A 27,176-nucleotide genomic window follows, 5' to 3' on the forward strand; every position below is an offset into this window, starting at 1 on the left:
AAGATCTACAGACAGAAAATAAATCACTACAGATCTAGAGACAGAAAATAAATCACTACAGATCTACAGACGGAAAATAAATCACTACAGACCTAGAGACAGAAAATAAATCATTACCGATCTACACACAGAAAATAAATCACTACAGATCTAGATACAAAAAATATATCACTACAGATCTACAAACAGAAAAGAAATCACTACAGACCTAGAAACAGAAAATAAATCACTACAGATCTACAGACAGAAAATAAATCACTACAGACCTAGAGACAGAAAATAAATCACTACAGATCTACAGACAGAAAATAAATCACTACAGACCTAGAGACAGAAAATAAATCACTACAGACCTAAAGACAGAAAATAAATCACTACAGATCTACAGACAGAAAATAAATCACTACAGACCTAGAGACAGAAAATAAATCACTACAGATCTACAGACAGAAAATAAATCACTACAGATCAACAGACAGAAAATAAATCACTACAGACAGAAAATAAATCACTACAGATCTACAGACAGAAAATAAATCACTACAGATCTACAGACAGATAATAAATCACTACAGATCTACAGTCAGAAAATAAATCACTACAGATATACGGACAGAAAATAAATCACTACAGATCTAAAGACAGAAAATAAATCACTAGAGAACTACAGACAGAAAATAAATTACTCTAAATTTAGATCTACAGACAGAAAGAAAGAAAATAAATCACTACAGACAGAACATAAATCACTACAGATCTAGAGACCAAAAATAAATCACTACTGATCTAGATCTACAAGCAAAGGGATTTCAAGATAATGAATGGTCAGTATATTCCTACATCCAGTTTGACCTTTCACCATGTGACCTCAAAATCAATAGGGGTCATCTACTCCTTACGATGTACCAGTGTACCAATTTTAATCTCTGTCAAAGAAAGGGTTCTCAAGATAATGGGTGGACAATGTCTTCCCATATTTAGAGTGAATTGACCTTTGACCTTAAAATCAATTGGGGTCCATTTCTAAACATAACCAACCCACATATGAAATATCATTATCATCAGGTGAATGGTTTTCAAGATATTGAGAGGAAAACATGTGGTCTACTGACCCACGGACTGACAGGTGCAAAACAATATAAACCTCTTCTTTGAGAGGGGGGGGGGGGGGGCATAAAAATGGGTAGTAATATCATAAGACATTTTGGCCAAGGGGGATGCTATATTCTTTAGGGGGTACCAGCTGTTCCAAGTTCGATGACTGTCATGCCAAAGTTTCACATAATATCATTTTTGACCTTTTGACCTCAAAATCGATAGGGATTATCTACTCCTTAGGACGTGCTAGTGACCTGATGTCAGTCAAGCAAAGGGTTCTTAAAGACGGAGAAAATAAGCAGCGCCTTCAAGTTTCACTGGTCTGTAAACCCCTGTCAATCAGGAGAAATTAAGCTTTAGATTGGATGCTAGAAATTGATGGACATTTGGTTACTTGACTTTGCGTATACCTTATCTAGCTTATCTGGTGATTGAGGCGTCCGTGCAATCCGTTGATGCTTATCGCGTAATCCAGCTCGAGAGGGAAAGGGTTTTGGATTTCTTATGTAGAGATAGTCACACAATGATAGTTGTAAATTTTGCATACAAATTACATAAATTATAATAGAATATAATTACATAATACATTAATGAAATCTTGTTTACACTCAGTTGAAAATTTATAAGAGTTAGCATATTTTCCCTCGAAGCAAGACGACAAAAGTACACGTAACTGTCAACTTATCGGGAGAGAAATTAGCCGCTATAAGGGCTCTTTCTATTGGTTGGAACTGGGATCCAAAAGGAAGAACAAATTCTTCATCTGGACCAGCTATTGAAGGAACCGTTGGAAAATCTGAATGTCCTGACTGTTTTTGTAGGTCATGCATTATGGGCAAGTCACACAGACAATTTTGGTAGTCACATAATTCGGGTGTGCAGTCCAGAAAAAGTAATTCAAACAGAATAAATCTTTCTAAGTAGTTATTGAATATGTTGAGTCAGCATAGGGCGTGGGACGATGATCTGTACATCAGCTGTGCATAGCCAGAAAACATGAAGCAGTACTCGGGATCTCCCGTAGGAAATTGTATGTTTTGCAGTCGTGTACATCGTCAGATATTGGGTATCCACCGAAGGCAGTCAAATGGATATAAGAAACTTAGAATAAAGAATATTCTGCCTAAATATTCATCTGTTCATTAAGGGAAAACAATATCACAAGTTTGATATCTCTCAAGCAAAGGGTTCTCAAGATACTGAGCAGACAACACTCGGTAATGACCGATCGACAGGTACAAACCAACATGTCCCCTTTTTTCAATATAGCAAGAAAACAAATCACCACAGATCTAGAATAATAGACATAGAAACAAAATAAGAAAAGATGTAGAAGGAAGAAAATAAAATCCGACCTAAATAGTGCTGACTAGGGGTGAATCAATATATCGATATATCGAAATGTACCGGAATACGTCTGTCCAGCGATATACGATATTTCGACGATACGATACGATATAATGTCGGGTTTAAAAACAGCCCTTTTAATAGTTGGGGTCGAAGTTCATAATTTAAAAATGGCTTCTTAAGAGGAACACGATTCCTCAGACTGTAATACCCGCTTTTACATTGTGACAATGGAGATTCCTCAGACTTTAATACCCGCTTTTACATTGTGACACATCGGATATTGCTCAGACTTTAATCCTCGCTTTTACATTGTGACACATCGGCTATTTCTCATACTTTAATCCCCTCTTTTACATTTTTACACATCGGAAATTCCTCACACTTTAATCCTCGCTTTTACATTGTGACATTAGAGATTCCTCAGACTTTCATTAATACTTGCTTTTACATTGTAACACATCGGAGATTCCTCAGACTTTAATCCCCGATTTTACATTGTGACATTGGAGTTTCCTCAGACTTTAATTGTCATTGTTTGTTTTGTTATGAAATAAAATATATTAAACCACTTCATTTTTTTTAATTTTGATATTTTACTTCAAAAAATGCTTTACTACATTGTAAATCCAATATATCGGATATCGTATCAGGAAATATTGTATCGTATCGTATCGGAAAATCTTGAGCAATACACACCCCTAGTGCTGACCAGACATATCAAATTATAGATTAACACTGAGAAAGTTTTCCTTGTTCTTTACTTACTTAATCCCATTGTGTGCTTTCCTGCCGTGTGAAGTGCCCTCAGTTCAGAAACCAGCTGGGCGCTGTCATAACCCGCATTGTCAGCTATAGTAGTAGGCAGCTAGAAAAATCAAAAATACACTAATGTATGAAGTGATGCCAAACTTGTTTTTGGAAAATTCTGTTTGATCACCAATTCAAAGATACGAAGATCTTTGGATAATATCACTATTAATCCATCTACACACTGATAATTTACAAAAGTTTTCATTTTGAAATTAAATGCCTTGTGTCGGATCAAATATGAAAGTTTTGTATCATAATCTTTTAATTTTCACCCTTTGGCTTAATCAATGCTCGCACTGCAAAATTCATTTTACATCTTCGGTAATGGAGGAGTTATCAACGAAAAGATTAAAATCATTCTTCAAAAAAGATACTCGTACACTGTTCGTGAGATTGGAGAGTATATGTATTAAAACTTATTTCTGAGATGGCTTTGCTGAATATCAAAATGATGAAAATTTACATACTTTAATAGTATGTATAACTAGAGAAGCTAATTGATTCATTTTGATAAATACTTGTCACCAACACCATGGGGAGTATGCAGATCAAATTTGATGGTGTTAGACTCATCAATACTGATTTTCCTTCATAATTCACAATGGAAGTATGACCTTTACCTTTAACCTTCAAAAATGACGGACATCTTCCACCCACAATGTAATTACCCTAGCCCGAGTCGTACCCCTTCACCATTCCCTCCATGTGATGAACAGACAGGCACATAGAAACACTTCACTATACCATGACACAACCCTTCTACATGTATTGGAGCATGTGTATCGAGTGTGAATACACTAGTGCTATTACTACTGGTTTTGTCTTGTGTCTATAAAATTACTAATGTAAGTTCTACTCGAACCTACTATTTTGAAAACTAATAGGCTTTTTCCGTAACCTTGAATATCCTTGCCTGTTTCTTCCCAGTATAAAGCATTATTTTATCTTGTTTCATTCCTCTACAATCTACACATGGAAATTTAACCTTGACTTTTAAGACATATGACCTTGAAAAACAATTGACTTCTTCCTCTGACTATTGTAAGTAAGGATACACAAGGCGCTGACAGTTGGACAGTCAAACTGTCATACCATAATATCACCCATCTACATTAAATGCATAAAACTACAAGGCAAAAGATATCTAACTCACAGTGAAACTTTAAGTGGTTTATTAGAAAACTCTAGTACGTAAACAAGGTCATTTTCAACAAAATTCGTTTTTAAAAATCAACTGATGTAAAGTAGGATACACTGAATCGTCATCCGTACTTCTTTATTCATTTTCTGTGATTCTATCACATCAATGTAAAAAAAAATATATAATATTCGTTATGCTTAAATTAAGATCAAAATATCGAAACTCTTTATCAAAAGCAAGTACCATTCTCAAAGCTTTGGCATAAGATTCCATGGCAACAGCTTCTTTCCCAGGTATCTTTGCTGCCAGTTTGGAAACTGCATCTGCCATCAGCATCTCTGAACTTCCTGTCAAATCAAACTTACAATGAGGTTATTTTTCTATTAATTTCTGTCTCTAAGCAATCTATATTCTGAAAATTTCAAAATTATTTTTGTTCAGTCATTTGAATGTCTAGGTAACAGTGATGTTAAATATGACACCACGATAACAATACTCCAAAACTATCAATCCCACAAATCATTAAGTCTATCTAGTTTGAAAGATTATGCTCATCTTCAACATTGTTGTAACTTCCAATATCCATGTCATTAATCAATATATGTTATCAAGTCAAAACATCATGAAATATGTCCAAATTGTGGAAAGGTCTGCCATAAGGAATGTACCCAGTGAATATCAAAGTCCTCACTTACACAACAAAAGTCAAAGGTCATCAAACATTGTACCATGTTACAGCCATCTAGCATTAAAGCTCTCGCTTAATAGTTTGAAACTGATGCATAGCGTTGAAGTTGTATACAGTGGGTCAAAGTCAATAGTGATATTATAAAAATGTCATCGAACATGACAGAATATAAAAAAAGTTGTTCACTAAGATTACACCCGCTAAATAGCAAACATGACGGCATATAAAACGTTGTTCACAAAGATTGCACCCGCTAAATAGCAATCTGAAGCAATGTATGGACTTTTTATTACAGAGGGAAAAACTATGAAACTATGAGCATTTAATTAGCTACAATATCGTCACATGACACAGAATTAGTACTTCAAACTTAAGACACTCTGTAATTGCAAACCATCAAAACCACTTCACACGAACCTCCTCCAAACACTGTTTTAGTTTCCTTCACGGTCTGAGTCAGAACACAGAGGGCATCATGAAGGGACCTCTCCGCCTCGTCCAGGATCTGTTTAGTGGCCCCTCGTAGAACAATGGTACAGGCTTCACCCATCTCCACACCTAACACAACATAAAATACTCAGTATTGATCAACATTTTACAATTATCTGACTGAACATTTCAGTACAATGGTACAGGCTTCACCCATCTCCACACCTAACACAACATAAAATACTCAGTATTGATGAACATTTTACAATTATCTGACTGAACATTTCAGACAAGGCAAAATGTGGGAAATTTTAATTTACCCATTGATGCCATTTCTATAGTTGGATTAGTGCGTACTATATTTATGTTGAAGCAGTGCAGTATGTTTTTACACATACGCAAAGAAATACTTACCAGAGAACTTGATGAGTTTGTCCTCCCCAATCATCACTTCCTCTATAACATTACACTTGCCAAGACGAACATGATCCGGTGAATCAAATGTGGATGCGATTTCACCACCTATTACATAAACACAATATCATAGATACATTTATCCGAAGGCACAGGCAAAACATATTACAGTCAGTATACTGTATCATTCAGTGATAAATAACACTATCATTCAGTGATAAATAACACTGTATCATTCAGTGATAAAATAACACTGTATCATCCTGTGATAAAATAACACTGTATCATCCTGTGATAAAATAACACTGTATCATTCAGTGATAAAATAACACTATCATTCAGTGATAAATAACACTATCATTCAGTGATAAATAACACTATCATCCTGTGATAAAATAACAATAATTCAGTAATAAATAACAATGTATCATTCAGTGATAAATAACACTGTATCATTCAGTGATAAATAACACCGTATCATTCAGTGATAAATAACACTGTATCATTCAGTGATAAAATAACACTGTATCATTCAGTGATAAATAACACTGTATCATTCAGTAATAAATAACACTGTATCATTCAGTGATAAATAACACCGTATCATTCAGTGATAAATAACACCGTATCATTCAGTAATAAATAACACTGTATCATTCAGTGATAAATAACACTGTATCATTCAGTGATAAATAACACTATCATTCAGTGATAAATAACACTGTATCATTCAGTGATAAAATAACACTGTATCATTCAGTGATAAATAACAATGTATCATTTAGTGATAAATAACACTGTATCATTCAGTGATAAATAACACTGTATCATTCAGTGATAAATAACACTGTATCATTCAGGGATAAAATAACACTGTATCATTCAGTGATAAATAAAATGTATCATTCAGTGATAAATAACACTGTCATTCAGTGATAAATAACACTATATCATTTAGTGATAAAATATCACTATCATTCAGTGATAAAATAACATTGTATCATTCAGTGATAAAATAACACTGTATCATTCAGTGATAAAATAACACTGTATCATTCAGTGATAAATAACACTGTATCATTCAGTGATGAATAACACCGTATCATTCAGTGATAAATAACAATGTATCATTCAGTGATAAAATAACACTGTATCATTCAGTGATAAATAACAATGTATCATTCAGTGATAAATAACACTATCATATCAATCAGTGATGATTGATAATAATAATAATAATAATAATAATAGCCTTTATTTATCCAGGATAACACAAATTAGCATATAGATAGTTTCCATTGTGGTCCTGCATTAAATCATATACACAAACATAAAATTAATATCTAAAATTAGTATCTAAACATGAATACGATATAAAAGGAAAAGGGGAAAAATATAGCATAAGACACACCTAATTAGTGATAAAACTATTACCTAAATATGAATACATGACATAAAAGGAAAGAGGAAAAAATAGCATAAGACACACGCACATACAGTGCCATATCACACAACATTTGGCACCCCTGAACAAAAAGAGTAAGCACGATGTTTAAGTGCTACTTCTATGAAAATATTCCATCAAATACACAGCTTTAAAAATGCCAACCGAACCAGAGCTTCGAACATTTTGAGACAGTTTGTTCCAAAGGAATGCAGAAGAGTAGCTGTATGAACGTTTTAAATTTTCAGTTTTAGCTAATGGTAAATATAATAAATTAGACATATAATCATTCAACATGGTTTGGCGGCAACTCACATCTCTTGTATATTTAAACACGTTTAGGTAATTTGGCATTTGATTATTTAAAACTTTGAACAGATGATTATTTAAAACTTTGAACAGATGATTGTTTAAAACTTTGAACAGATAGATTGATTGATAGATTGATTGTTTTCTGTTTAATGTCCTTGAGAATTTTTCACTCATATGGAGATGTCACTATTGCCATTGAGGGGCTGCGAAATTTAGGCCTATGCTCGGTGTTTACAGCCTTTGAACAGCGAGGGAATCTTTATCGTGCCACACCTGCTGTAACACGGGGCCTCGGTTTATACGATCTCACCTGAAGGAACATGAACTACAGTTCATATTCAGTAATTTTCTTGTTTATTTAATACAGCAATTTTTTGGATCCTTCTGCTTAGGTGTACGCCGGAGATCGATAATGACCAATGTACCGTTTTATTGACACATACACCAATGGCAGTTTATCAAGATGATAAACACTTTGAAATAAACTTTCTAATAAAACACTGTGGTAAATGAAATGACAATAGTAAATTTGGTGTTTTGACCAAGAATTTTAAGTAACAAGAAAACTGTTCTTAGAAAAATGAGGCGTTATAACAAAATTGGCAATAAATTGAGACTCAATGACGATAATTCGAGAGTTAACTGTAAATTAACTAGTCTATAATAAGATTAATTTGGTCACTGAATTCTAACCTAACATTTTTTGGCTGCATCATCATATGGAATTATTTGAAGCTGTAAGTTTAGGAAAGTTTGAAGGTATGTTTGGACAAAAGTGTACTGGCAAAATATGTTAGGAATTCTTTCATACATATTACGACTCAGGTAAGCTAAAAACTGCACCATAAATTGAAGTTTTTTATAAGGGGTGGATCTGAAGCTCTGGTCCATCCTACAAATGTAGTTTTTCCTAGAGAGCTACAGTTAAACAGCTTAGTTACAAGGTTCTAATGGATGAACAGAAGACATACTAGTGGGAAATTCAAAACATTGAATGTGGACCCCCCCCCCCCCCCGGATACGTACAAGGGCATTACCAACTTTTATTTTATTGAAAATACAATAAAATCAGAAATGCAGCAACCTCAAAGCGGATGTTCGCAGGCCTGAGATCTGTAATTTCAATTTTATTTGGCCTTAGTGTCCACATAACTCTGAGAGTCATATACAAGTACCTGTCACTAATGCCAATCTTTCCACTCCCTCAAAGTCAGCATGCTCGATGGCCATCACCCCAGCGTCTGCAAACAGCTGCTCAGGATAGTTGTATATTAACTGTCTGAAAAACATCAACATGTAAAACACCTTACAATGGAAAAACAGATAATTAGTTGAACGTGTTTACTATACTAGTCAAAACTGCCAAAGCGACCCACTGTATTAAGCGGCACACCGTATTAAGCGGCACACTGTCGTATGTGACCGTTAAAAGTTCCCCAAAGATGTTTCCCTATCTATTGTTCCTGTATTAAATGACCAACTTTAGTCTGGGAATTATCACCCCATATACACTTTCGTTTTAAAATGCATGGGTAATATAGCTTGTTTAGTAGGCACTCTGAATCAATTTTTATACCCAAGCTATCATGACAATTGGTTAACGAGTACTCAACATGCAGGGATAGACTATCGTGTGGGGTTAATTAACAAAAGACAAGTTGTTATTTATTTAACAAAATCAGGAATCAGGGAATCAAGTTGTTTTCATAGGTGCGAGACCACAGGGGATCATCACAATTAATTGACCCTCTTTATTCTATATTTACACTAACATGTATAGATTGATTGATTGTTTTGCTGTTTTCCGCCACACTCAACAATTGTTCAGTTATCTGTTTTACACACACATAGTCATTCTATAGAGGTGGGGGTCTGTTCTAGTCTATCACATACAGTCTGCCTGTTTTACACACACAGTCATTCTATAGAGGTGGGGGTCTGTTCTAGTCTATCACATACAGTCTGCCTGTTTTACACACATAGTCATTCTATAGAGATGGAGTCTGTTCTAGTCTATCACACACAGCCTGCCTGTTTTACACATACACAGTCATTCTATAGAGATGGGGTCTGTTCTAGTCTATCACATACAGCCTGCCTGTTTTACACACACACATAGTCATTCTATAGAGATGGGGGTCTGTTCTAGTCTATCACATACAGTCTGCCTGTTTTACACACACAGAACAATTCTATAGAGGTGGGGTCTGTTCTAGTCTATCACACACAGTCTGCCTGTTTTACACACACACACACACACAGTCATTCTATAGAGATGGGGGTCTGTTCTAGTCTATCACATACAGTCTGCCTGTTTTACACACACAGAACAATTCTATAGAGGTGGAGTCTGTTCTAGTCTATCACATACAGTCTGCCTGTTTTACACACATAGTCATTCTGTAGAGGTGGAGTCTGTTCTAGTCTATCACATACAGCCTGCCTGTTTTACACACATAGTCATTCTATAGAGGTGGGGTCTGTTCTAGTCTGCCACACACAGCCTGCCTGTTTTACACATACATAGTCATTCTATAGAGGTGGGGGTCTGTTCTAGTCTATCACATACAGTCTGCCTGTTTTACACACACACAGTCATTCTATAGAGGTGGAGTCTGTTCTAGTCTATCACATACAGTCTGCCTGTTTACACACATAGTCATTCTATAGACTGAGGTGGAGTCTGTTCTAGTCTATCACATACAGTCTGCCTGTTTTACACACATAGTCATTCTATAGAGATGGAGTCTGTTCTAGTCTATCACACACAGCCTGCCTGTTTTACACACACATAGTCATTCTATAGAGGTGGGGGTCTCTTCTAGTCTATCACATACAGCCTGCCTGTTTTACACATACACAGTCATTCTATAGAGATGGAGTCTGTTCTAGTCTATCACACACAGTCTGCCTGTTTTACACATACATAGTCATTCTATAGAGATGGAGTCTGTTCTAGTCTATCACACACAGTCTGCCTGTTTTACACATACACAGTCATTCTATAGAGATGGAGTCTGTTCTAGTCTATCACATACAGTCTGCCTGTTTTACACATACATAGTCATTCTATAGAGGTGGGAGTCTGTTCTAGTCTATCACATACAGCCTGCCTGTTTTACACACACACAGTCATTCTATAGAGGTGGGGTCTGTTCTAGTCTATCACATACAGTCTGCCTGTTTTACACATACATAGTCATTCTATAGAGGTGGGAGTCTGTTCTAGTCTTTCACACACAGCCTGCCTGTTTTACACATACATAGTCATTCTATAGAGGTGGGGGTCTGTTCTAGTCTATCACATACAGCCTGCCTGTTTTACACATGCATAGTCATTCTATAGAGGTGGGAGTCTGTTCTAGTCTTTCACACACAGCCTGCCTGTTTTACACATACATAGTCATTCTATAGAGGTGGAGTCTGTTCTAGTCTGCCACACACAGTCTACCTGTTTTACACACACAGAACAGTACTGAATTTCTGAAATATCTGCTGATCATTCATTACGACTTATCTTGATTAATGGCAGCACATACAACTGCACACTTTATTACATTGTTATTGTCATACAGTTTAGAGTTGACTGTTGATTTCTACGAAAATTGCCTGCTGTGTCACTACAACATTGAACAAAACGATGATCTTTCTTTGGCTGCCAGCTTAACTTGCTCTTAACACTCCCACTAATTGACTGATATGCCCTGTGTTAACCAACAATGTTTCACCATGATCGATTAATGTAGTCCAGTAACATCACCATGTTCTCATTCACTCCTGGAAACTAATCCACGCCGTCCAGTAAGCCCTAAACATAACAATACTTACCTATTGATGAACACATTACAGCCATGTTTGATGATTTTGTTAACTTTATCTCTCATTTTCTCCTTTTCTGCCAATTCTAATTCTGCTACTTTAGAGACTGCATCCACTTTCACTTTAGTTCCAAACACCTACAACAGAAAATCTGCAGTTTACAAGTACATGTACACACACATCTGTACTTTCACTTTAGTTCCAAACACCTACAACAGAAAATCTTCATTTCATATCATGAAAGAATTGAAATGGAATGCTGTTGTGCCAAGATACTACACATATGAACACAAATTTTCAAAGAGGATTAAAAAAACTGTAACATAATGCATTAATTTATGTATTCAGCTGGTTAGAGTCTGGTATATTGAGCAACAAGTACAAATGAATGACTCTTACACCCGTACCTTGACTTTATCTGTGTCCATTGGTGTGTTAGCAATCAGAATCTTAGCATTCTCTATCCTCTTGGGCTGGTTGACGCCAATTTTCTTATCCAAAAGGAAACCTTTAAAACAGTATATTTCTATAACTAGAAGATCATCAGGTAAAACAATGAAGTTGTTGGATGCCACCTTTGATTTCTATAACTAGATGATCATCAGGTATAACAATGAAGTTGTTGGATGCCACCTTTGATTTCTATAACTACCTGATCATCAGGTAAAACAATGAAGTTGTTGGAGTGCCATCTTTGTTTAATGATTCTGGTACACCACATTTAAGGTCAAAAAAGAAAAGTACCAAACATTCTGGGAACTTTTAAATCATGTAAATAAGAGTTCCTCCAGACTACAGAATGTAAAACTACTCCATGATTCAGATTTGTAGAATGATGATGACTATAATCATCAAGCCAGGATATAAATACACCACTGTTAATATTTTACTCTCTCTCTCTCTCTCTCTCTCTCTCTCTCTCTCTCTCTCTCTCTCTCTCTCTCTCTCTCTCTCTCTCTGAAATAAAATACCTTTCACATTATATATACATATGCACTCCTAAATATACACATATAGTTGTACTTGCTTGAAATATGTATATACTATATTATCATATGTTCTTGATATGTAAATGTTTATTATTGTGAAAAAAATAAATGACATACAAAAAAAATATTTTAGGCTTCATTGGATTTTCCCTAAACAGAATCATTGATTACATACATGCATATGCATAAAGCTTAGGTTGCACAGAATATTTCATCCAACATCCAAAATATCATCATAGGTAATTCAGTAATCTGTAAACTGTCTATCTACCAACACAAGATGAACACTGGAGTTGTAAGCAGGGCTATGACAAAAGTCTACTAATCTTACCTTCATCTAAGTAAGAATCTTGTAAGCCACCTCCAGATTTCTTGATTAAGTGAATAGCATCTAAATTACCACTGCCCTGTTCAAACAAAAGTTGTAAATCTTATGACACTGACAGAGATGTACAATAGGATATTTTTCAAAACACCATTCCAAAATATAGTGCACATATTCTTTTTCCCGCTAGAAGTCAACAGATTCATTTTGTTGTTTGTTGGTTGGTTTGTTGATACATTGTAACTCGCTTATCACCTTAACGAATTATTGGATAAAAAAACATCATGGATTAACGTTCATGGCCAGATAAAACAGATACCGCACTTGGCAAAAAGTTCATCTGCAGTATTTAAGAAATATATCAATATATTGAGACCTTTCGTGTACAGTATGAGTGGCATTTTTTTTGCGAGACACAGATTTAGAAATTTGTCCATAAATTATGGGTATATATATTTAGCGAGAGCTAATTTTAGCGATGTTATAATTCCAAGAGATAGCCATCACCTCTAATGTGGAATAAATTGTTAGCGATATTAAATTTTAGCGATCTCAACACCACCACTAATGACAAATTAAATCCTCGCTAAACATTCTGATTTTTACCACATGAAGATGATGTGATATCAACTCGACACCATCACTAATACTGACAAAATTAAATCCTCGCTAAACATTCTGATTTTTACCACATGAAGATGATGTGATATCAACTCGACACCATCACTAATACTGACAAAATTAAATCCTCGCTAAACATTCTGATTTTTACCACATGAAGATGATGTGATATCAACTCGACTCCACCACTAATAATGACAAAATTAAATCCTCGCTAAACATTCTGATTTTTACCACATGAAGATGATGTGTTATCAACTTGACACATTTCACCTTGCTGCTGGTTCTTTAGGAGAAATTCTCAACAATTTCTCCTATATATTTTTATCTAAAATTTTAAAACCATTTTCTGTGGCCATTGGGATTCATGATTTAAAAATCTGCACCACAATGATGTCTGTACCCTGTACATGTATTTTAATTTGACAAATTGGTCCATGTTGTTCGTGAGAGTGCCAATTTACTTTAAAAGGAAGCTTTCACGTAAATTTTCACTTGAAAGGTGTGGTGGTTATTGAGATGATTTTTAAACACCTTGCTTTATTTCTCGATTATCTCCCATTGATATGGAGCATGGCCCTTCATCTAAACAAATGTTTAAGAATACTTAATTCCAGAGGATACTTTGAATCAAGTTGAACATGTTCAATTGAAATTTGGCGTGTGGTCCTGAAGAAGTCAAAAAGTGACAATGGTGACAGTCAAATTTTGATATGAGGATCACAGTTGAGTCTATGGCTTAGGTGAGCTAAAGATTAAAATCAGATTGTTGGCCTTTCATGTTTTATTTATAAGTCTAAAAGTTAATTAAAGGAACCCTTGCATGGATCCAATGAACTAAATGCTGAAACTTTCTTAGAAAAGGAAAACTCCCAGTTAAACCACACTGACAGAAGTTTTTTTGTTTGTTTTGTTGTGGGTATTTTTTTTTTTTTCATTTACATAACCTCTTCTTACCTTTAACCTAAGAACAGCATCTACAGCCAGATTAGCAAAGTAGTCTTTGTACTGAGTGAGGATTTTTGAGCTGAGGGTGGTACGAGCAATGTTCATCAAGTCTTCTCGGAACTTCGTCTCATTATTTCTGTTTAATGTAAATGCAAAGTATATTTAATTCAACAAAATGTTTCATAATCATTCGACTCATTTTATATCATGATATAATAATGAGACAGTTGTTTACTGTACATTTTATACGATATAATAATGAGGCAGTTGTTTACTATACATTTTATACGATATAAGGCAACTGTTTACTATACATTTTATACAATATAATAATGAGGCAATTGTTTACTATACATTTTATATGATATAATGAGGCAGTTTTTTACTAAACATTTTACACAATATAATAATGAGGCAGTTGTTTACTAAACATTTTACACAATATAATAATGAGGCAGTTGTTCACGTCTACACAATTCAGCTGGTTCTTTTGTACATTAAGTGTACTTCTGTATAAACATGAAGTACAGTACTTTACAAAAGTTTCTAAATCTACATATATATTTATCAGTTAACCATCATAGATCTTATAAAATACTACAATGTCTATTACAAAATTTGCAGCAAACTTAATTCTCTCTACAGTTTAATCAATCTCTACCCAGAGTTATCATTCCTTACATTCACATATACCTCTGTTAACATCTCAAAATAAGCAATGTTATTCCAAATGTAAATTCACTTTTTTTACGGCTAGTAAAACTAAGAACTACTTTATAATATATCGGGAAAATGTAGCACAAGAAACTATTTGAAGATTTTTTTCCATTACTATATATTCTTCATGTACCTATGTATAGGCCTGGTGCAATAGAACTACCCTATATTCACGTTTCAACCCAAATCAATGCTTGACATCTGCTCAGTATTTATTTATTTACATACATGTATATTTTTGTAACTGAAGTCAAAACCATACTTTTATTTGAGCATACGTGCCATTTTACAAAAATCTTGTAAAACCCTTGAGACGTTGACAGAGGTGTAAGTGAGAGCAAGGAACGACAACTCTAGGTAGAGATTGCAGTTTAATCTGCACTATTTTCACTTTCCTTACAGTTTAATCTACACTATTTTCACTTTCTGTACTTTTCACTTTCTCTACAGTTTAATCTGCCCTATTTTCACTTTCTTTACAGTTTAATCTGCACTATTTTCACTTTCCCTACAGTTTAATCTGCACTATTTTCACTTTCCCTACAGTTTAATCTGCACTATTTTCACTTTCCCTACAGTTTAATCTGCACTATTTCCACTTTCCCTACAGTTTAATCTGCACTATTTTCACTTTCCCTACAGCTTAATCTGCACTATATTCATTGTCTGCTAATTCTGCAGCACTAGTTTCTTCATGTTTGACTAAACATTATTTTTTCATTGTTTCACGGTTCTGCATTTAACTGCAAATCATGTCCTCAGCAAAATTGAGATTTTGCTCATAGAGACTGAACGTAAACTAAGTTTCCGTAAGTTATGCATCAACATAACTAACCTACAAAAGGATGTCCACAAAACTAAATAAAATGATAGTGTAACTTAGGTACAATGTACATACCATCTGTATAGAATGAATGAAACGATAGTGTAACTTAGGTACAATGTATATCATCTGTAGAGAATGAAGATCAAATTTGTGAATCAAAACTGATTAAAAAACAGAATTGTATATGAGACTGTGAAAAATAAGAGGATTTGAGAGCTACATCAGTGGTTCAAGGTCACTCAGATGCAGGTTAACTTTAATAATAATGTACATGTATGTTTTAACAGAGTGTATACATGTTATTATATATATTGTAATTTACCCATTGTCTCTGGCAAAGTTTTGCAGAGCTCGCCGTGCTTCATCTGTGGCCTTCCTCCAGCCGGATATAATGGTCTGGGGGTGAATCTTCTGGGAAATTAAGGACTCCGACTCCTACAACGAAACCACGACTTGTGTATTAAACAATCAGCATCTGAATAAACCTGTAGCTCTGTACATTTCCTATTAGTAATCCACTGGACGAGCGGAATCAACTTAATCATCAAAGAAAAAGATATACACAAGAGTCCGAAATCTGAGAGACAGTTGCATCCATTTTTATGTATGATACTCTGAGTCTTTCTTTTCAAAAGATATAATATCCTATACAATCAATCGATTTCTTCTTTTTACCGGGAAATTTGCTTATGGTAAATATGGATGGATTGAAAGAAATGCAGCTGAGCATTTATCGTTATACATTCAAATTTAGATTGATAATAAATATATCAACTGACTGTTATTCAAGATATTAAATTCATGTTTGAAACTTTATGAGGGCATAAACTCCGATGCTTCACGCCAGCATACTTCGTGGAGCATGGTAGTACTTCTTGAATGCTTCACATCAGCATACTTTGTGGAGCGTGGTAGTACTTCTTGAATGCTTCACTTCAGCATCCTTCGTGAAGCATGGTAGTACTTCTTGAATGCTTCATGTCAGCATACTTCGTGGAGCGTGGTAGTACTTGAATGCTTCACATCAGCATACTTCGTGGAGCGTGGTAGTTCTTCTTGAATGCTTCACGTCAGCATACTTCGTGGAGCATGGTAGTACTTCTTGAAAAGTATGGAGGTGTGAAGCGTAGCTGTTCTTACTCTCGTGTATTTTCAAAAATTAAAATCATTTTTACATTTACACTTTATTGTCACTTCTGTTGGACTATTTCCCAGCGGTTAAAATTGTTCTACATCTATCAAGATTTATACGCACATTGCTCACATCCATGAGGAAATGGCTATCATTTCAATTGGTAAAGTTATCAAAGGTAAAAATACTGATTAAAAGAAATATATAGATACAGTCCCCTCCTCTTACCCTCAGAAGCTCGCTGGCCAGTACCACCACAGAGGTTGTCCCATCCCCCACCTCATCATCCTGGACTTTGGAGATGTCTGAAAATAATAACCAGTATCTCATGAAATACAAAACACTCTCCCTCTCTTTCTTGGCTGACTCCCTCAGTATCTTCCCAGCTTTACCCTGTCCATCAGTTATACGATAACAATATCCATAAGATCATAAGTCATTTCTCTAGAATGTGAACAAAACTTCAAATTTGATAAAGTAACACTTTTCCTTGTTCATTACAATCCATCAGAGTTCCAACTTTGACTAAATACCTTAGGGGCCAAGTGGGCCCCTGAATAAAAAATCATTTTAGTCCACATGCAATCTTAGTAGACCACACTTAAGAATTTGAATAACATGTGGGCTGTTTGTTTTTTTTACAAGAAAAAAGAAACATCAGGTCACATTGCAATTTATTCAAATATTAAAATATCAATATTTAAATTATATTTCCACTTTCATAATGTTGTTTCAAACACCCCCCCCCCTCTCTCTCTCTTTCTCTCTCGCTCCCTCACTCATTTCCACTTTTATTTCGTTGACCTAGCAAAAATATCAGAATTCATCGACTTAATGATCTTCACGGCATCTTACTTCAACACACTCATCTTCAGACTTTTTATGTGATTTCGAAAGTTCTCAGCTTTACAATGCTGTCAAGTTTATAACTCACGACAAGCTGTCATAATGATTGGACCTGTCATGTCATGTTTTGCACACACAGCACCCCCTTTTCACCGTCATCGGGCCATATTCTCCCCTTCTTTTCACTTTGATAAAACCAGACACTATCTTTTCATTTAAAGTATAACTGTTGCGGTGTTCAACTTCTGGTTTATGTTTTGGATCAGGAAGGTTTGATATCTCGCAAAGGTAAAATCTCAACTGGAAATTGAACTTTGTTTATATTAGGACTTGGATCAGTCGGAAAGAAAAATGTTGATCGGTCAATTATGGTTGCAAAGTGGGCGATGAGAACAAAAATTTGGGGTACCCACAAGCAAAGTATAGTCGCCAATGCAAGTGGGCGAGTGGTAATTTGGAACCCTGTCAATAAATGAATTTCGTTTCTTCATTTCATTTCTCAAAAAAAAAAAAACATGGTTATTTCATTGCAATGCACTTCTCTGCGAAATGCACCACTTTGATGCAAAACTCCTTCAATGTAACTTTACAACTGGATACATATTAGAAATATCCAGACCTTAGATATTCCTATAGAATGATAGAGATCTCAACACTTGTTTAACATACGTTTGAATTGAGTCCTTGATTCCAGTTGCAAAAATGGGCTTTAAACCCCAACCCCCCCCAAGATTGGTGTTGAAAAAGTTACTTAACCACTAAGATTTTTGCTGCTGGGTTCTGTACGATGATTCTATACACTTGTGACTAATTCACTAACATTTTGGTTTCTGTCTTTGACAACATTACACACTAGTCACTTACCCACTAAAATTTTTGCTGCTGGGTTGTCTATGCCTATGGATTTCAAAATAGTGGCTCCATCATTTGTGACTTCTATTCCACCAGAACTTTGCAAGATTTTATCCTGTTAAATAAATAACAAACTGTAAAAGTATTCAGTAAAGCAAATGTTCCAAGAGACCTTTAAATGTAGTGAGTTTTGTGTTGAATAGTGCCAAACGTACATTTGATATTAAACAAGTACAAGAGGCCCAAGGGCTGCATCGCTCACCTAAATCACCTGGGCTCACATTTAAAGATTTTCCCCTATATATTTGTATGGAAAACTTTGATCTCCCCTTATGACCCCATCCTACCCCTGGGGGCCATGATTTTAACAAACTAAAATCTAAAATATGTCATAAAGCTTTCATGTAAATATCAGTTTTTCTGGCTCAGTGGTACTTGAGAAGAAGATTTTTAAAGATTTTCCATAGGCCACTGATAAAATGTGTTGTGTTTCCGCTAACCTGACAGACCCTAAATTATAGCCCCGACCCTAGAATTTTTTTTTCGATATTTTAAAAAAAAAATCGTCATTTTCCCGAAAAAAATATATTCCCGGTTCTTGGTTTTCATTTTAGTTAGACATTGAGATGAAGGCATTCAAACGCTTTAATGATGTACAAAATTGTATGGTATTGTCTCAAGCGTTTCAACAACATTGATAATGTTTGTAACTAACAGCATGGCATGATGGTTGACCTAGTGGTTAGTACCTCCATGCGTGCCTCACGCAACGGTGATTTAACAATTGAAGTTAACAGACAGTCGAGAAACTTTGCCAAGTGTCATGTTTCCATAGTAGACTTTCTTTTGTTAAAATTGCCAACCCCTATGGTGTTTTTAGACAGTGGCTATTTATCAGGTTGGGAACACTTCCCCTATAGCAAGATTTTCTCGCTAAAACGCGATTATCCCTCTCTAGCGAGAATAAATATATCCCGTACAACCGAGAAAAACACCCGTGGAGTACATATCTTCGTGATTCACGTGAAAAGAAGAAAAAGTGCTAAAATGTCTGATACTTCTGCAAATATATTAATCAAAACAAAAACACTCACGATGTGTATTGGATTTCGGACTGCTTCCCTCTTACGCAGCAACTTTGATATGCAATTTCATGACTATGTTGTCAATTTCATAGAAACAATTCGCATCATGTTGAGTGCGTGTCGCACTTATTCAGCGCTGCACAGGATTTGCAATTATTTTCAATAAAGACGCCAAAACACCTGTTTATGGTAATGTTTATTTCTCGCTAAAGAGGGATAATCGCGTTTTAGCAAGAATATCTTGCTATAGGGGAAGTGTTCCCAACCTGTTTATAGCCATGCACTGTCTTATGCTATCACTTCAGCGGGCATTGCTGTATATACACGGGGACCCTAGTTTTATATGGAGGTCATGATGCAGAGTGACAGACATGAATGTCTAGTCTGTCAAATTTGTATGCACATCCATGGTTTCTGCTGCAGTTCCAACTGAAAACACTATGAAAAAGGCCGCAAATAAAGCAGTGAACGCATCCGAGTTGTTGATGGCTGGTGACAGCCGAGAGGAAAAAAAGATGTGCAGATTTTTTTTAAAACAAAAATTTATGTCCAGTAAAAGTTTTAGCTGGAAGAGAGTTGGATCCCACTAGGATAAGTGGGATCTGCCCAGACTGTCTTAGTACCCTTGTTCCTTCTTAAGATTGTGAAAATACATTCAGAAATGTATTAATAAACTTAAAATATGTTAATGACGTTGATATTTTGGTGATGATTTAATATTTTTTTCAAAACCATCACATCATTTTCCTGTCAAACATATCCAATAGTAGTATTCCCATGACAACCAATCTGAATGTAGAAACCATATAGCTGGTACTTGTATAGCATAGTGGCATAAAGGAGTTAACTTTTGTGTTTTATGCTAGATGTTTTATTGAAAAATATTATTTCTTATAAAACATTTAGAAATTATCCTCAGCCAATAACAGGTGAAATGTTATGATTGGAAGTTTACTTGCAATGCAATTTAAGCAAAATTTTATTTTGAAAGTGTAAAATTCAATAGAACATTTAACTTGTTAGAGTTTACAATGTTTTTGCATACTTTGAAAAAATAAAATTTAAAAAAAATGATAAAATTTATTTATTATCTACCTACCCTATTTTTTCCTGGAACATTAGCGGAAACTCAACAATTTTTGTCGTTGGTCTTATATATTTGTATGTAAAACTTTGATCCCCTATTGTGGCCCCATCCAACTCCCGAGGGCCAAGATTTGAACAAACTTGAATCTGCATTATGTCAGAAAGTTTTCATGTAAAAATCAGCTTTTCTGGCTCAATGGTTCTTGAGAAAAAGATTTTAACTATATATTTGTATGTAAAACTTTGATCCCCCTTGTGGCCCCGGGAATCCAACCCCCAGAGCCCATGATTTGAACAAACTTGAATCTGCACTATGTCAGAAAGTTTTCATGTAAAAATCAGCTTCTCTGACTCAATGGTTCTTGAGAAGAAGAATTTGAAAGATTTTTCCTATATATTTGTATGTAAAACTTTGATCCCCTATTGTGGCCCCATCCAACCCCCGGGGCCCATGATTTAAAACAAACTTGAATCTGCATTATGTCAGGAAGCTTTCATGTAAATCTCAGCTTTTCTGGCGTAGTGGTTTTTGAGAAGAAGATTTTTAAAGTTTTTCCCTATATATTTGTGTGCAAAACTTTGATCCCCCCTTGGGGCCCCATCCTATCCCCGGGGGCCATGATTTGAACAAACTCGAATCTGCACTATGTCAGAAAGTTTTCATGTAAAAATCAGCTTCTCTGACTCAGTGGTTCTTGAGAAGAAGAATTTGAAAGATTTTTCCTATATATTTGTATGTAAAACTTTGATCCCCTATTGTGGCCCCATCCAACCCCAGGGGCCCATGATTTAAACAAACTTGAATTTGCATTATGTCAGGAAGCTTTCATGTAAATCTCAGCTTTTCTGGCTTAGTGGTTCTTGAGAAGAAGATTTTTAAAGATTTTCCCTATATATTTGTATGTAAAACTTTGATCCCCTCTTGTGGCCCCATCCTACCACCGGGGGCCATGATTTGAACAAACTTGAATCTGCAATATGTTAGGAAGCTTTCAGGTAAATTTCAGCTCTTCTGGCCCTGTGGTTCTTGAGAAGAAGATTTTTAAATGACCCCACCCTATTTTTGCATTTTTGTGATTATCTCCCCTTTGAAAGGGACATGGCCCTTCATTTGAACAAACTTGAAAGCTCTTCACCCAAGGATGCTTTTGGCCATGTTTGGTTGAAATTGCTCCAGTGGTTCTGGAGAAGAAGTCGAAAATGTGAAAAGTTTAACAGACAGACGGACAGACAGACGACGGACAAAAAGCGATCAGAAAAGCTCACTTGAACCTTCGGTTCAGGTGAGCTAAAAATACTGTAAAATCACTGACTTTTGTTGTTTTCACGGGATGATGAGGTGACTCTGAATCTGTGTCAAGATCATATATAGATTTGAAGAGTCGCTGTTGTATCCGCAAACAACTTACAGCGACTCTTCAAATCTATATATGACCTTGATACAGAATAGAATCTGCACTTTAATTATTTGATAACTATTGATTCAACGGAACTCAGACAAAAATAACCTCATTTGCAAAAACAAAAGCAAACCATTTGTTTGTGGGTCTGTATTTTAGACAGTTTTGTGTCATCTGCACAGGTAGAGAAAATATCAGTGAATATTATATAATATCTTTTCAAATCTGTTCCAGATGATAGTGACCTACTAATTGCAATGCTAAAACTGCTCAAGTCTCCTTATAAAGCAGCAGAGCTTACCATTCCTTTAGGGCCCAAAGTGCTCTTCACCAGGTCCCCAATAGCTATGGCTCCAACAAAGGAGGACTGTATGGAATGAAAAAGGAAAACATAATCACAGTTTTTATACAAATATACATTTTCCTTTGTTGTTTTTCTTTTCATTTTTTGGGTTTTATTTATCAATTATCAAATTATCATTATTTTCCACATTCTTCATTCAATTTCATGAAGAAGAAAAAATCTACAAGAAATAGTATATATTGTAAATACTGGTAAAAAACATTGTTCATCAAAACTTAATACAATTAAGTCTAAGTTCATCCAGCTGATAGTGTACTGACCAATCGAGCAGTTTCTGCTTTCTCTTCCTCAGCGCCTGCATTGAAGATCTGTACAGGATTAAGTGACACCTAAACAAAAATAATAAGAATTTGCTCATATTCAAATTCATCAGTATAATGGTGCATGTATATATACATGTACGCATTTCTTGATGACTACACAATTTAATTGTTCAGGGGCTGAAAAATCCCATCAGCTGATATCCAGGATACAAGGGCTAGTAAATATTTAGAAATATCTTGGGCATTTGGCTGTAGGCAAGTAAATTTCAGAGAAACTTCCGAGTTTTTAAAATCTCTTTAGACTCAGTGAATATGATTCACAAAATTTTGATAATCCCAATAAATTGTGTTTCTACCAGTCAGTTCATACATACAAAGTTTTCATGGTTCAAGCATCAGCCATTTATTTTATCAGGAAATAGGTAAGACAGGATTCAAATTCTTAAAGTATGAAGAGAAAACAAAGTCATCTTATATCATTCCAGAGTTCAGTCCCATGTAAAACCTTCCATCAATCCTCACACGAAAACACAAGCTTGACTGACAAAGTCACACAGTACGTTTCACAAGGTATGAAACAGGGGGAACAATGTCGTTGTTGAAACTTATAGAACTGTCAGTGTAAACACTTCATTCTCCTCTCAATCAGAGTTTAATTACCTGCGGCATAGGTTCAAAATCAGAGAATGATATAGAGACAGTGATTCCTTTTGGTGTGCGTTCTCCGTAAATCGCACATTGAATTTGCTCGGAACGCATGGTTTCAATAACTGTGCATCTCAGCGCATCATAAAAATTTGAAATGATATGAAAATGTTTTCATTTTCTCCTCAGTAATTAGTACAAAATCTAAGCTTCAGAACGTACTACACACCCGAGATATTCCGAATGAAGAATTATGATATTTCATTGGTCAACTCGCATTGCATTAACCAATGAAATCAAATAATATATATGGCATTACGGCGGGTAAACAAAACTGGGAACTAGAATTACCTCGCACATAATCCGATTTCGCCGAATTTTGTTTTTATTTTATATATTAATAAGTTAACAACATTTTTGTAAAGTGATGTGAATGATAATATTATCAGTAACTACGGGTAAAAAAAAAACATGGAGTCCCCGAAATCAAACGTCGGTCCTGAAAACGAAAATTCGAAAGGTGAAAAAAATGTCACCAAAAATGGCTTACACTTTATTCTTGGCTAAGATTTGAGAAAAATGAAGAAAATGGAGACAAAATTATTTATTGCAGCATTTGCACAGAACATAGAAAAACTAAATGACATGAACAAAGTAGCTAGGAATAATAGGGATTCCCTTAAACAGTTTCAGAGGGGCGCCCCGCCCTGCCGCCTTTTGCTGCCGCCCCTCTGCCCTTTCCCAAATTTGAAACAAAAAATCGTCGCCCTTTAGCCATTGAAGACAACACAAAAATTCCCCTTTTTGTACCCCAATTACAAACGTCTGTTTTGTGAAGTTCGTTTTAGATCATAATCATGCAGTATTTGACCAGGTAAATTAAACAGATCGTAATTGATCACTTGTTTCTAATCCGATAATTGGAAGCACGTGATAACGGTAAACATCCGTAGAAACTGTCTAAGTATGGTATCATTTTCAAAAAAAGTTTATACTACTTCAATCTCGCGAAATTTGTTCGGTACGATATTGTGACAAGTTTTTCAATTTGAAAAAAAAATGGTGACTGTTTTCTTTTCATCACTATATATATGCATTTACCGTTTTGCTTTTACGTGAACCACTTATAATCGGTACACGACTGAAGTGAACATAGCTAGCTAAATGCGCGGATTGGCACGCGCTCTTGTGTACCCCAAGAAGTATGAAGGGGTTATTATGAGCAGTTTGAGAAAAGCCATTTGACACCCATGTCATTTCGTGGCACACCATTCCTTCACTGCTTTTATCACAAGAGAAATGTCAGTTTTATTATCAATTTGTGTAGTAATTCCCCGGCCATGTTGCACACAAATATACTTGGAAAATTCATTTTTAAAACACGAACACGAAGTATTCATCTATGGAAATAACATTCTTAATTAGATCTAGAAGATTATTAAAATTCTTCTGATACGTCAAAAGTTGTTAGGTATAATATCTATAATTAGCGATATGTAAATCAGATAAACAATAGAGACAACTCAATTTCGCAGAGATCGTGTGACAAGACTATTTTACCGTATCAAAATAAATTTTTAATATATACGGGTAAAATATAACTTAATCCATATCAATTAACCATGATTCTGGTGTAAATTGACTCTGTGCAATATTTCAAAACAAGGCACAGAAATTCCTGAAACATCGCGCAGCTTCAATTAAACTTTCAAATGACGTTTTTCAGTGTTGATCTTCCGTACGAAAATTTTAAGTGATGGGGAATTGCATGTACTCGATCAACTGTATAGTTAACAAAAACAGGAGTTAAAATATTTTCATTTATGAGTAACAAATAACTTAAGGTAAGGTTTGCGACATTTTGACATGTAGCAAACAAAGTCACGTTGCATATCAGTATATTCAGTAGGAATTTATCTTTTGAAAATTGACTTTTTAAAAAAATCGGCCGTGTTGTTTTTTGACCAGATGGGCTTAATTTTGTGATGTTTTACATTTACGTGATCTTTGTACAAACGGGAATATTATTGTTATAAAAACTAATCGAGGCAAACTTATGGGGTAAAAAGCTGGTAGAATTCTTAGAAAGAGTATTATCTTTAAGATTATACTAGTTGGTAGAAAAATTTTATTTCAAAATACAAAAAATATTACTTTTTATATCTTTAATAAAATTTAAATTGGTTGCCATGGCAACAAAAAATGCATATTGAGCAGCTTTACAAGGTCTACGTCAGAAAAATTTCACTTTAAACATAATATTTGGACCATAAACATTTAAGAAACCATATAAAATTACTACCCACTGGGCTTTGTTTCCCTGGCAACAGATTAAAAAGAATTATTTCATTCATTGTTACTTTGTTTTATAATTGTACAATTTTTGAAGAGTACATCGAGCATTTTCATGAACAAATACAATTCCAAATCACAAAACCTTGACTTGTGGGGATGTGATGTTTAATACCCCGAACCAAGCAAGGGTTCCCTTCTGCCCTGGTCTGAGGTACTAATTTTCCCTGCCCCTTTGAAGCTGCTGTGGGAATCACTAAATAAAAACTTCCAGCATTCAACTTTAAGCAGACACATGAACTTGGTGGATCATAAACTTATTTGTGTCAGTGGATTGGATGGTTTCACAAAATTTACAATGTAACACTTTCAAAATTCAAATCATTGATCATGTTGATTGATCTGTTGCATGAACTTGGTCTCGAGAAATTTTTCATCTGAATATCATTCTGCAATATGAACAACGAATAAGAATTTTCTGCAAATGAATTATGGCTTGTAATAGAAATCAAAATATTTATTCTCTAGAAGGGGGTGCCAAAAGTACAGTCTTCACGAAAACTCAGTGGTCCGAAGACCGAGGCCAGTGAATTTTAGGGTCGGGTCAGTTAAAATAAGAAATCAGGAAGTCTGATGGGCTTGTAGACTTTTTATAAGTCACATTAAACATAAAGTTGGAACCCTGAGATATTCTAAACGTTTTATTTACTTAAATTACCATCACAATAAAACAATAAATAGCACATAAAGTAAGTGTTTTGACATCGTGGTTTGTTTATTTAGAACAATAACTATACTTGTAATTGTCAAGATAACTTGTACGTTGAGGACGTGAATATTCAACGAACAACTTATTGAAACAACAAAAATGCCCGCGTTCTGTATTGTGGTAATAGTCTGGTTCCCGCCCCCGCCACTCCTTGATCACTCGTTTTGGGGTCCCCAAAACAAGTGATCAAGGAGTGGCGGGGGCGGGAACCAGACTATCGCGGTAACTGCTGCTTTATTGCATTGTCCAATTAAAATGAACGTCAATCGCAGTTATCTCTGATTTTATGCAATTTCTATAGTTTATAGAATTAATCAATTGTTTACATTTGATGTTGGTAGAGAAGGCTACTTCCAAAGGTTTCGTTTGTGAAAAATACGTGAATTTGTAGTTGTTGCGGGCAAAGAGAGAGAGAGAAAATACCGTGTACAGTGTTGTTTTTCTGGTATCGACAGAAAGGATGTCTTAGGGTGGATATGAATATGAGTTATAAGGATAGTTTCAGAAAATT

The 27,176-nt window shown here is 35.0% G+C and overlaps 2 protein-coding genes across 4 annotated transcripts in view; one reads left to right on the forward strand and one right to left on the reverse strand.

Annotated features, from left to right (window-relative positions):
- The window catches only part of LOC125676208 (uncharacterized), a 441,312-nt gene that overhangs the window by 186,908 nt on the left and 227,228 nt on the right, over positions 1–27,176 (forward strand). The gene's annotated exons all lie outside the window — the stretch shown is intronic.
- LOC130052906 (T-complex protein 1 subunit beta-like) overlaps positions 1–27,176 on the reverse strand; it is a 36,656-nt gene that overhangs the window by 7,995 nt on the left and 1,485 nt on the right. For both annotated transcript variants that reach the window (XM_056159104.1, XM_056159103.1), the window contains exons 2-15: positions 22,957–23,025; positions 22,634–22,699; positions 18,774–18,876; positions 17,292–17,368; positions 16,254–16,366; positions 14,398–14,524; positions 12,826–12,901; positions 11,913–12,013; positions 11,515–11,642; positions 8,862–8,965; positions 5,931–6,038; positions 5,505–5,645; positions 4,643–4,746; positions 3,214–3,313 (exon numbers count right to left, since the gene is read on the reverse strand). In XM_056159104.1, the coding sequence (XP_056015079.1) occupies positions 3,214–3,313; positions 4,643–4,746; positions 5,505–5,645; positions 5,931–6,038; positions 8,862–8,965; positions 11,515–11,642; positions 11,913–12,013; positions 12,826–12,901; positions 14,398–14,524; positions 16,254–16,366; positions 17,292–17,368; positions 18,774–18,876; positions 22,634–22,699; positions 22,957–23,025 (1,417 nt within the window). The remainder of the gene's footprint in view (positions 1–3,213; positions 3,314–4,642; positions 4,747–5,504; positions 5,646–5,930; positions 6,039–8,861; positions 8,966–11,514; positions 11,643–11,912; positions 12,014–12,825; positions 12,902–14,397; positions 14,525–16,253; positions 16,367–17,291; positions 17,369–18,773; positions 18,877–22,633; positions 22,700–22,956; positions 23,026–27,176) is intronic.

This window comes from Ostrea edulis, chromosome 3 (genome assembly GCF_947568905.1).
Source record: "Ostrea edulis chromosome 3, xbOstEdul1.1, whole genome shotgun sequence".
NCBI classification, from domain to species: domain Eukaryota; kingdom Metazoa; phylum Mollusca; class Bivalvia; order Ostreida; family Ostreidae; genus Ostrea; species Ostrea edulis.